The 13,134-nt window shown below is 38.6% G+C and overlaps 1 protein-coding gene across 1 annotated transcript in view; it reads left to right on the top strand.

Annotated features, from left to right (window-relative positions):
- The window catches only part of RPTOR (regulatory associated protein of MTOR complex 1), a 437,560-nt gene that overhangs the window by 224,515 nt on the left and 199,911 nt on the right, over positions 1-13,134 (top strand). The window contains exons 8-9 of the mRNA XM_081318296.1: positions 5,914-6,014; positions 8,143-8,287. Of these exons, the coding sequence (XP_081174422.1) occupies positions 5,914-6,014; positions 8,143-8,287 (246 nt within the window). The remainder of the gene's footprint in view (positions 1-5,913; positions 6,015-8,142; positions 8,288-13,134) is intronic.

The following is a 13,134-nucleotide window of genomic DNA, read 5'->3' as shown; positions in this document are numbered from 1 at the left end:
GCTGCCAGCAATAGCTGATGGAAGAAGCAAATAGGGAATATCATTTTCCTTATGGCTTGAACCATACTATCTCTTTCTTTTCATGGGTCTTATTTATGTCAAATTTTCCAGATAATATCAGAGGCAGAGATAAACTGCCTTTTCCCAATAATTAGCTGACCATCTGATTGTCATATACTCGACTGGTGTATTTTGTTTGTTTTTTTCTTTTCCAACGTACTAGGTTATTGGCTTCATTGATGGGTAATTGGCTTGCAACCATTGTAAATAACTTTAAAAAATACATATCTTTAATGTATTTTGTCTATTTGGGAACAAAGAGTCACATGAAAGAAAATGAGATCTGGTTTTCCCTTCTTTGGAATATTGAAATATGTCAAAATATTCTCTACATTTCAGTATTAATTGATGGTCAGGAATAAAGTCAGATCACTATATTGTGTTTCGAAGGCAGTGTTAGGTTTTGGACATCAAACTTCATAACAGACAGTTGATAGAACTACATGTATTATTGAGTTGCAGCTATATCTACCACAGTCCCAGAATCCAAAAGATGAAATATGCTGCACACTTTTTTATTATTTTTTAGCTTTTTTAAAAACTCACTGAACTGTTCTTAAATGTCTATGTTCTGTTGCACTGGTGACAGTAAAGGCTCTGGAAAGATTAGCTGAAATGGAATAATAGCATGAAATATTTACAAGTGTTCTGACTGTCAGTCTTCAGTGAGAAAAAAAATAGTAACCAGTTCATTTAAACTGAAAACTAATATAGCTTCTATGGACAGCATTGGAAAAAAGGCTGAACACTGCCAAGAGATCCCAAAGGATAGGAAAGCTGGAAGTAAGAAGCTCAGAGTTAGGGCAGCTAGTAAAAGGAACTATAAGTAGCATCCTGAGAAATAAAAATTTGTTGTAAGGATAAAAGAGAGATGGTTTGGAGAAAAGGCCAAAGACAGCAGCAAGCTAAGTTAAAAGAAAAAATAAAAAGCAAAGCTTTGAAAAATGTTCTGTCATACAGAAGCTGTGTATTAAGTATAGCATTCCTAATGTGTGCTAAACCATGCTTACCAGTATTCAAGAAACTTGTTAAGAGCTCATCTTTTCAAAGTCTTGGATGAGCAAAGCAGTTGTGTGCTTGGAATGTTTCCTGATGGTAAGAGATGGTGCTATATTTTTAATGAGTTTGGAATTATTGTGATTTTTTAAAAAATTATTCTTGTGTGTTGTTAATGGTATTCTGACAGCTATTAGAGTTGGTCGGATTGAAATGGCATAAAACTCACATTCATGTAAATTTGATGAGCATCTTTTATTTTGGGAATAGTTGCATTGATTATAGTACTGTGATAGCATAAGTGACTTATAAAGAGATGTATATGTAACTGCTTGGCTATATCACTTTAAGTTGCAAAGCTCTAGGACAGCCTTGCATCTATTTTTTATTACATTTTTAAAAGAGCCATTGTAGTGTGTATGATTGTAATGAGATAGGTTTACATTTCTACCTCTGCGTTTGCACTTCTTAAATGGTTTGAATGCATGCTGTAGTGATTTTCATTATAGCTTATCTTACTTAAAATGTTGCCAGCTATGTCATATTAGCTCCAAACTGAGTCCTGAGTATTAATGCGGTCATAGAGCACATTTTTGCATTAATATTAGTTTTGCTTCTTCACCACTACCTTCCTACAAAGAAGAATTTAGTTCCAAGAGTGGAATTGTTTGATCGACCACTAAAAAGATGGATTACTGGAGGTATTAAAAGCACAAAGCATCTCCCACTCTTTGGAACAAAGGAGATTGTTTCATTTGAATCATTTCATTCCACACAAATCACTAGGAGTGTCTTTTGATGAATGATCCCATAGGAAAAATTGTTGATTTTTATAAGACTAGCTGGAAATGTTATTCCATTTGATAATTAGAAGCTTCTGTGGAATAGTGATTTGTAAGTTGTAACGGCAGATAACCTCAAAAGGTTTTGGACTCTAGATCTGTCCCAAGAAATATGGCCAGAAGCAAGAATTATAGATAGCTAGTTATTTGAAAGCTACCATAATTATACCTCTTATACCAATTGAACTGTGCAACAGACATGATCAGCAGTTAATTCTTACAAACAGCAAGTAATCTCACAGTTTATGGTGTTGTGGAAATAGTTTTATCAAGTACCTTTAAGCATCAAAAACATATTGTGAGTATATATAAAAAAATGTATTCAGTGGCTTCTCTCTCCCTGAAGAGTTCTTTGTTTTTAGATATATTTTAGATATATCTAGTCTGAGTTACTTTGCGTAGAGGCAGCCTTTCTCAAACTTTTTTTTACCCTGGAGGAACCCTTGAAATAATTTTCAGGTCTACATTAAAATTAATATATCTACAGCTGACGGTAAGCTAGCATGATCAGTAAAATAAATTATGCCACTTAAAAATCCCCACCACTGCATGTGCTAGCATTGTGCAAAGTTCAGAAAATGTTTATTTTGTTCCATTCGCAATTTCTCGCAGTCCCCCCTAGTGACCTCTCATGGAAACCAAGGGTTCTATAGAACCCCAGCTGAGAAAAGCTGGCATTGAATCTTTTTGTTTTTAAAAAATGGGGAGGGGGCATTCATGAACACATGCTTTATAGCTAGATGGTATTTCTGACATCTTGGGGAAACTCTGTTCTAAAACCCCAACGGAATTGCATGGACCAAAGACAGATGATATCTTTTGATTCCTGGGTATCCCATGTGGTGCCCAAGGGTAACAGAATGTCCACTAAAATATTCCTGGGCACCCAACAAGTTCCTCATCCTATTTATTTGGTAGTTGTTTTGTAGAAGTACTCATAGATTATTCTTCAAATCCTGTACGTTTCCCCCCAAATTACAGGCTCATGCCTTAAGTCCCTGTATTTACTTGATGGTGGTCCTCCCTTTCCTCAAGAAGCTATCACTGGACCTAGCCATTCTGGAAAATGTTCATCCAGTACCCAATCTTTCCTTTTTAATGCAATAGCTTCAGAGGGTCCTCAATTATACAGATTATCTGGACTCCTTTCAGCTGGGTTTCAGCCCTGGATTTGGGACTTAGACAGCACTGACTATGCTTGTTGATGACCTATGGCAAGAGCAGGATGGGGGACAGCTCATCCCTTCTTGCTCTTCTTAACTTCTCAGCACCTTTCAGTACTATTGACCGTGGAATCCTTCTGGACCGGCTGCTTGAGTGGAGAGTGGCTGGCATTTTATTGACCTGGTTCCCTTCCTTCCTCAGTGGCTAGTTCAGTTAATGGTTGGGAACAAGAAGTCCCACCCTTGGCCCTTAAATTGTGCTGTGCCGTAAGAGTCAATACTCTTTCTGCTCCTATTTAACATCTACATGAACCTCTGGATGAGATCATCCATTATATATGCTGTATATCTCCTCCCGTAGTTAACTAAGCAATGCTGCCAACCTCCTTTTTCTGTGTTTGGAACCTGGGGGGGGGGGGGTAATGGGAACAAGAGGCTTTGGCTCAACCCTGGCAAGACTTAGTAGCTTTGGGTTTGAGGGCCACCTGGATCTAGGAATTTACCATCTTTAGTTTTGGATATGACTGCACTTCTCCAGATAAACCTAGTGGGCCATCTAGGGATCTTTCTGGAGTCACAATTTTTACTCAAAGAGCAGGTGACAGTTGTGGCTAGGAGGCCCTTCGCATAGCTTCAAGTTGTCTGCCAATGGTATCCAATCCTGGATCAAGAGGCAGTATGCTCAGTCACTCATGCCCCGGGCATATCCCATATGGATTACTCTAATGCTCTCTACATGGAGCTACCCTTGAAGAGCATTTGGAAGCTTCAGTGCAAAATGCATGGTGCAGGTATTCAAAATCATTGATATGCATTACATTTCTGCTACTAATTCTGTTACTAATTTGCTTCTGGGTCCAATATAAGGCCCTGGTGATTGTTTATGAAGCCCTACATGGCAGGCGGCTGGGTTATTTGATAGTTAACCTCTTCCCAGTGACATCTACTCATCCTATGAAATCCAACAGAAGAGGTTTGTTCTAGCTTACATCCACTAGGTAGTGTCATTGTGCAGTACATAGGAGGAGGGCCTATTCTTCTGATGTACCCACCATAGGGAACATCACTTCCCCTCCACCCTGAAGTCAGGCTGGGCCCTAACCTTGACGGACCTCTGGAAAGTCCTGTTCTGTTCCAGCCTACGACCAGCCCTGTTTGAATGTCAGGGACAACCCCTTTTTATAGTCAACAGGCTGGAAAAACCCAACCAAATTTATTTACAAAGAAATCAAAAGTTCAAACGAGTTAAACCAAAAGTTCGAACAAGAGTTAAACAGGAATAACAGACCAGGACTCTAGCAGAAGATGTTCAAATGGTTGTCTTCAGCAACCAGCACCTCCCACACCTTCCCCTTTTATCAGCAGTCCCAAGGCGTGGCTTCTCATTGCCTTCTTCTCCTCTCACCGAGTTGCCTCATGGCCTTTCTCTGTTCTACTCTGCTGGATTGCCTCCTGCTCCTAGCGTCCTTGAATAGATCCAGCTGTGAATCATCTCCGTCCAATACCTTGTGCTCACATGGTTGAGTCTGATGAGGAACATGATGGGAGGGGCCAGGCTGAGAGTCCTGCAGTGCATCAGAGCCTCCCTCTGACACCAAAGGCTCTCCAAACCCCTCCTCCTCCTCCTCTTCAGAATCATCAGACTCAGCTGCTGGTATCACAGGCTGACGCTGAATAACAACAAGTCCTGAATACCTGGCTTTGCTTCTGGCCTGGGGATCAAAGAGTGATGTGGAGCCCATAAAATGGCTGTCCTATTCTTGAATAGCTTGGCTCTCCTGGCAGTTGCACTGTATAGGTTTTAGTTGCTAATTGTTTTCAATATTAATTCCTTTCCATGCATTGACGCAAGTTGTACTTCTTTGATGGAGTGCAGAAATGAAGCTCAAATCCTGAAGATTTGAATTCTTTTTCTGCATCCCACTGAAGGAGTGCCCTCAGACCAGAGAGGGAACTGAAATCCAAAGAGAAAGTGAAGTCAGTACAATAAGGTAAAGAAGCTGGGAAAAGCCCAGTATAGGTTAAAGGCAATTACTTTGGAAGCCATCATGCTGGCAACTGATTAGCGACACTCATTTTTCAACTAGATGAAATAAAGACCCACTGAAATTTGAGGGAAAGGGCACACATTAATGGCTTCCCGTGAAGTGAGGTGCAATTTCTAAATCACCCTATTATTCCAGTCTGATTCTGAGGCAGCCAAATGTTACCTGTGCCACAAAATGAATGGTTTCTTTGCTGTATTCAATTTTAATGTTTTCTATTTAAATGAAATTTTGCTTAAGAAGAAAACATTATGTTTCTTTTTCTCATATCCTCATAACTGGAAAATTAGAAGAATGGGTTTATATTGTAATCTTTAATTGCTATATTCCATATGAGGTTGGCTTTTAGATTAGTGATACAAATTTTCCTATATTTTGCATTCTAAAATGCAAAAGCCTCATTGTACAATTTATTCAGTATTTCCTTACTTCCCAAGTTGCTCATTTTCAAAAAGATTCAACAGTTTATTAGTCAATATAATCAGTGATTTAGCATGTAGTTCATCCTTACCATAATATTAGGAGGGGGGAAAATGTAAAAGTATTCCCCTGTTTGCTTATTAGTACTTATCCTGAATTATGCAAGGGCTTTATTGTTGTCTGGTATTTTTATATACTTGATGAAACTCAATATTTGAACCTTTTTATTCCAGTAAAAACCAATACAACCAAGAAATACTTTCTTTTTATCATTTATTACTTAGAAGAATAAGAGCTTATATTTTTGTTGGTTAGGTGTTTTTTGCCATTATGAACATTGTTTCAGTGTGTTTCTGTTTAATGATAAAATTTCATTATTTCTTGTAGAATTCCTGGGAGGCTCAATGACAGGAGAACGCCTCTAGGAGAATTGAATTGGATTTTTACAGCCATCACGGATACAATTGCATGGAACGTCCTACCCAGAGGTAAGACTAAGACAGATAAGTCCACAGAACTACTGGTATTATATGTAGCTTGATCATAATAGAAGAGGGCAGGAGTAGAAAACTAATTTCTAATGAGAAGGGACAACAGGATACAGTGAGAACCCAGAAATTAAAAAAGAGAGAGAGAAAGAGGGAAAGAAAATTTTGGGCTAGAGAAAATAGGACTGAGTCAAATCTTATTCCTTTACAGCATCAGAAGCTCTGAATCATCATGTTTGGTCTCCATCTTTCATTCCCTCAGAAATGATAGTTCTGTTTTCTTTAAGATGTACTCACCCAAGGAGTTTGGGACATTGCATGGCATATGATGGAAAAGCGTTCAATAGATATGCTTTGTTGTGGCCCCTTAAAGCAACCATATCACTTTGAAGATACAACATAATTTTATTTCTCATGCATGCCATAGTTCAGTATATATCAGGCTCCCAGTAAAGCATTGGCATTTTGCAGAGCAAAAGCATAACCAGACTTTATATATCTTTGGCCTACTACACTGCAAAAGCAAGACAAAAGAAAAGGCAGGCACTGCCAATTATAGCATGCGATAAATCCATTTGGGATCTGGGCCACCTTATTATTTATTCCTTCTTGTCATTTATTTCTTTCTACTAGGTCAGCATGTTAGCCATATTACTTTGGAAATAGGATCAATGAATATAAACAATTTGATTTACTGGTTCCTCATTGATTCTTCTCCTTTTGCCATTCAAAGTCAATTCAGCTTGTTGGAAATGCTTTCTTACAAGGGCACTTTAAGCAGTTCACATGTATTGGGGGGGGGGATCTCATTATTTGAGAGTGACTGCAGGTTACTTATGTATTATCACCCGAGCTTGAATTACCTTACTTCTGTAGTACTTTCCAGAAGTAGAAAATTTGGGGGAAAATGTCTTAATTGAAAACTCAGTTAAGTTGAGTTTTGTAAATACGTTGTAAATATGTTGATGTATTTAAAAGTTAGTATATATAACATAGAGGAGTTTGCAGAACATCTGTCAGACAAAATAGCTCGGATTCATTCCCAGCTGGGTGCCAGCCTTGGTGCAGGTCCTGTAGACATGCCAGAGACACTCTTGCCATGTTATCTGGAAGGATTTGAACCTCTTGGCCCCAAGGAAGCAGACCCTAATCTTAAGACTGTGAGCTCAGGCACCTGAGTTTATTAGACCCAAACCCTGCTTGGTGAAAGCTTTCATGGAGATGACATGCGGTTGGGTCTCAGCAGCAGTAAATTCATCTCTGAGAAAAGGAGTGGTACCAGTACCCTTTAAAGAGGCATTGATCTTGCCTCTCCTCAAAAAGTCATTGCTGTACCCAACCATTATGGACAATTTTCATCCAATATCCAATCTTCCCTTTTTAGGGAAGATTGTTGAGAATGTGGTCATGCAACAGCTTCAGTGGGTCCTGGATTAAACCTAAACTTCTTTCTGTCAGGTTTCATGTCTGGGTATGGGATTGAAGTAGCATTGGCCATGCTTTTTGATAACTTCTGGTGAGAGGTTGAAGGCAATAGGGGTTTGGATGGGGAAGAACAGGGACCCAGGCAAGACTGAGTGACTTTGGGTTTTGGGGCCACCTGGATCTAGGAATTTACCATCTTTGGTTCAGGATGGGGCTGCTCTTCCCCAAACAAACCAGGTGGGAAATCTGGACGCATAATTCCTGCTGAAAGAGCAGGTGGCAGTTGTAGCTAGAAGGCCCAGGATGTATGCCACTTATATCCATTACTGAATCAGGAAACTCTACACTTAATTACTCATACCCTGTATGAATTACTGTAATACACTCTTTATGGGGCTGCCCTTGGAGCACAGTCAGAAGTTTAAGTTAATGCAAAATGCAGTGACAAAGGGAATTACATGTGCATCTAGATCTGCACATGTTACACCATAAAACACTTTATGTTTTGACTATAAGCTACCCAGAGTCACAAACGTGATATGGGTGGGTATATATTTATTGAACTTATTTATATAAATTGAATAGATAAATAATTTTACAGTAGTTCTTGGTGGAATGTTCTAATTCCACCAGCAACAGCCACATTCTTCGTGGATGCTTTCTTTTGGTAGTTCTTTTGTGAGTTTTTTGTTTCTTTTTGCAGATCTTTTCCAAAAGCTCTTCCGACAGGATCTTCTAGTAGCAAGCCTCTTTCGAAACTTTTTGCTGGCAGAAAGAATAATGAGATCTTATAACTGCACACCTGTCAGCAGCCCCCGTCTACCTCCAACCTATATGCATGCCATGTGGTAAGTTGATACTAGAAAACGATTTAAAGGTAAAGTTGTCCCTGTCCATTTGTGTCCGATTCATCTCCGTTTCTTAGCCAAGAGAGCCAGCGCTGTCCGAAGATACTTTTGTGGTCATGTGGCCAGTATGAGTATATCCAAAGATGTCCAGAACACTGGTACCTTCCCACCGAAGTGGTACTTATTAGTCTGGTTGCTTTTGCATGATTTTGAACTGCTAGGTCAGCAGGAAGAAAACTGTATGCTTCTTTAAAACAGGTGAGGGCAACCTAAAACTCCTGGAAAATAAGTGGGGGCAACCTAACACTCCCAATCTACATGACTTCCAATCCCCTCTTTGTGATCTCCAATGCCAAATTTAATCACATTTGCCAAAAGGTATTGGCATATTTTAAGAGGGGAAACCCAGATAAATACAGTATCATCTGTGAATAGGCTTAATATATTATAGTAAAAACCTCCAAAATCCTTCCAGAAACCAGAAATGGGCCAGGGGGGGTGTTGTGTATTCCTCACCTCCCTTTGTACCAGACAAACAAACAACCCCAATTGTAGATACCCAGCAGAGTTTTCAGAAACTGATGTCATTTAGGATTATTGCCATCCGAATCTCCTTTGAATTTTTTTGATTACTTGGTTGGTGGTGGATTATAAGCCACATAGCAACTCACGACATTTTGATTCATCATAAAATCTGTTCCCCCTTTCTATTAGACAGCACATTTATAGAGAAATTTACCCAGAAATAAGTCCCACTGCATGAATTAACCTTACTCCAAAGTACAGTGGTAGTCAATTATACATATTTTATTCTTTTTTTTCAAGTGCTGTTGTGCTGTTAAGCAGGTTTGTCCTTAAAGAAAAGGATAATCAAAACATTTCTATCACCTTTGTTTTGAATGCATGTACAGGATTTTTTTCACTCATCTACTATATAGTTGAGATATTTCAGAGCGAAGGAACTAAATGTCAGCTAGTCTTGAGACATAACATGTTTTGTTTAAGAAGCTCAGTATTGTTCATCTGCTTTCAGACAAAAGCTTTTAGAGACCATTTGAGAAATGGTCCAGAGCACTTAATGAAATCTCAGTATGGACTGGTTCGACAATGCATGAAAAATAGTCTTATCTGTTAAACAAAAAGAATGCAGAATTGTCCCAAATATTTGTATCCCAGCATGTACTTTTTAACATGGGATTGATATGTATGTATCTATGTTTTATGTATGCATGTATTATGTATGCATGTATTACCGGTATGTATATCGATTGAGATAGATAGGTAGGTAGATAGATAGATAGATAGATAGATAGATAGATAGATAGATAGATAGATAGATAGATAGATAGATAGATAGATGGATGGATGGATGGATGGATGGATGGATGGATGGATGGATGTGTGTACATGTGTGTACACACGTGCAGATGGTACAGTTATTGTACAGGTTCTCTTGACAAATTTCGGCAAACATTTATTTATTTATTTATTTATTTATTTATTTATTTATTTATTTATTTATTTATTTATTTATTTATTTATTTATTTATTTATTTATTTATTTATTTATTTATTTATTTATTTATTTATTTATTTATTTATTTATTTGGATTTATATACCGCTCTTCTCCCGAAGGACTCGGGGCGGTGTACAGGGCAATTAAAACACAATAATGGACCCAGCAAATTTTTGTATGAATTGAGGCCTCTCTACTGTCTCCCAGTTAACATGGTATGCCACAACTTAGCAGGGTTCACATAATAGAGTTTCTGTCAACCTGTAATATTCTAAAACAGACATGCATCGGAACTTTTTCCCCATTGCCGACAATGGGGTGGGTGCGGTTTCCTTGTGATGCGTCTGGCCCGCGGGCCGGCAGTTTGACACCCCTGTTCTAAAAGGTGACTAAGACAATAGCTAAAAGATTTTGAAGACACCTAGTGTGCTTGAATTTTCAAGAAGCCTTTTGTTAGGATTTCTTGTGATGAAAAGTAGTGGGTGAAATAACAAGAAGCACAGCATGTCAGGGCTACTTTAGCAATGACTCTTTTCCCACCTGCAATTTAAATTGGCACCAATATGCCTCAGCGGTGATGATCTTCTCCATTCACATGAAACTTCATTTAGGTCCTGGTCTAGAATTTAAGTTTTCTGTCATCACCATGCATTTGAATTAGTTTTTCCTGCCTAAACCAACTGAATCCACCAGAGCAACAAGGTATATAAAATTAATGCTGTCTCATGACATCAGGTGATCTGCAATCTGTGATCTCTGAGTGATGATGTTTGCCCATCAGGTAAAACCAAGCCCAGTTTTTTTCTTTGTTCCTTCCTTTACCTTCGCAAAACTACAACTATTAGATACTGAGTTGCATGAAACCTCATTGGTTCTTCCAACTGCCTTTACTTTCTGTTGCACTTCATCCCTACTGCAGGCAAATGCAGCATTCACTGCAGTAAACCACAGTAAAGGAATACGTAGGAATACAGAATTGAGGAACACAAAAAGGGAGAAATGTTTCCAAATGTCCATAGACTCTTTATCAATTTTAGTCATTTTTCTGAATACCAGCTAGTCATTTTTGCCTTCCAGCAGGCTCTTCCTAAGAATTATGAGCCTCTAAAGATAAAATGAGGAAGAAAGAAGAGCCCAGATGGATATGTGCTAGTGAAAGGTACAAAGAACAGTGTCAGCTCTGCACATCCTTGTTAAATCATCCTGATGTGTACGTTTCATACTAGCAGAGGATGCTGTCGAAAGAGAAGACTCCCATAGGCAGGGGAAACAAGGAGGTGGTATATTGGCACCTTTGCTAGTTAAGGATTCATTCAGTACCAAATACAAGTCCAGCACCAAGATCGAGTCAGATCAAAACAATCACAGCAGTGATTTTTTTTTTACCTACACAGAGAGAAGGGAATGGTGCCTTTAGACCAGCTGTAAGAAAACTCCCAGTTGGGAGAATAAACAGAAGTTGTCTGGAGGAAAACAACTGGGTACTTCTTATTTAATCATTTTCAAAAAATAATAAAAGTAACAATTCACTGAAAGCATTGTTCTTCTGACAATTAAAAGAAGGCTCAAGTCTTTAGAATCTGCTGGAGTGGGTGGCTATAATAAATGTAATGAAATTATTTATTATTGTTATACCACCTATGTCTGGTTTATTTGCCATCTATCAGGGCTCCTTTTCTGTAGCAGTGCCTGCCTTCTGGAATGAGACTTCCCCCAGGATCTAGGTGACCCCTAAGCTGCTGGTGTTTGGGAGGGCCTTGAAGATCTGGCTCTTTGCCCAGGCCTTTGGCAAGGAGATTGAAGCCCTTGGATTGTGTGATTTGTTTCTTTTTTGCTCCTGTCCACATCTTGTCTTCTTTGCCATTCTTTATTCCTTTGTTCTTTCTTTATTGCATTTTTGCTTGTTTTTAATGTTATTGCTTCCGAGCCACCCACAGTCATTGGGAGTCGGGCAGCATACAGATTATTATTGTAAAAGTAATACTGGAATGGTGTAGAAAACAAGAGAAAGGTTTAGTTCGTGTGAATGTTTTGACTCTTCTCCTTAACAGCAAGGGTGTGCGGGGTTACACAGTAATGCCTGAAAAAATTATCATTGCAAAAGAAAATATGCATCGGCACTTCATCTGTATGTGCGTAACCATGGTCTTATTCACTTGACGAGAAACTCAGCTAAATTGGGAGACCAGTTTAGTCCCAGGGTAGATCCAAATTGTAGACTCAGAACTGTAAGTGAAAGCAGACGGAAAACAGGACGGTTAAAACAAATATTTTTTTAGAAGTATGAAATATTGTAAGGAAAAAGGATTACCGAGGAGCGAAAGAAGCCAGGATTGAAAATCGAAATTTGAAATTAGAGTACTAATTCTGATTTGTCTGGAAACACTTCACCATCGTAACAGAAGCTCATCTGAATTCTTAGTGCATGGTAGTAATATTGCACAGAGGGCTTTCTTCTCTGCCGTTATTGTGCCTACATACAACAGACTGGTGGTGCTTTCAGGGAAAGACAGCTAGAACAGGCAGTTCAATTTTCATTGTTCTTTGAAGTCTGGTTTGCCCTGGAAGGTCAAAAGTTTCCTAAAACCATCTATTGATTCCAGGCACGTTCTTTAATTCAGTGTCCTGTTTTTAAATGCACTACTGGAAACAAGCTCCCCGTGCTCATGTCATATGCAACTTTGGGGGCATGGGTGAAGATAAGTGTTCAGACTATCTGAATGTCTAAAAAAGCTGTGGGAAACAAGGGGCTGTTTTATCTACAATATGTTAATTATGCATCATACTAATGTAGGTGTTTTGCCTGTGGTATTTGTGAGAGTACATATTGAGCCTTTATGAAGTTACCGGTACTTTCTGTGAAGTTCATTTTTGAATATTCAGCAAGAAGATTGGCTCAGGTCCATGTATATGTCATGTCTGGATAAATTATAGATCTCCAACTGCTGTAAGTATTCTTAGTGTGAAATTCAAATGCAATCCACATTTCATATGGAAATGCAGCATTGCAATCAAGCTCTGAACAAAAAACTTTTCATTTATTTGGGGTGCCAAGTGGCCAGTAGAGTATTACAACATATGGGAGGAGGATTCAGCCTTTGAAGATTGCTTCTAATGCTCAATGATTCACTTTGTGTTCTTCTTCTCCTTCTTACGCTTTTTTTCCAGATTGTTAAAATATATTTCAGATTATGCAGATTTTACACTAAAGATAAATGGTCTGGGTATTATGCTAATAATGTTGTGTTGCAAAACTGATTCTAGCCTCTCACTATGGAAAACATAGACACTGATCTCCTTCCGCTTCTCCAAAGAAACTACAAGGAGCTT

The sequence above is a fragment of the Vipera berus genome (genome assembly GCF_964194415.1).
Source record: "Vipera berus genome assembly, chromosome: 2".
In the NCBI taxonomy this organism is placed as follows: Eukaryota; Metazoa; Chordata; class Lepidosauria; order Squamata; family Viperidae; genus Vipera; species Vipera berus.
Note: the sequence above shows the minus strand (reverse complement) of the source record. Positions and strands in the feature narration are given on the sequence as shown.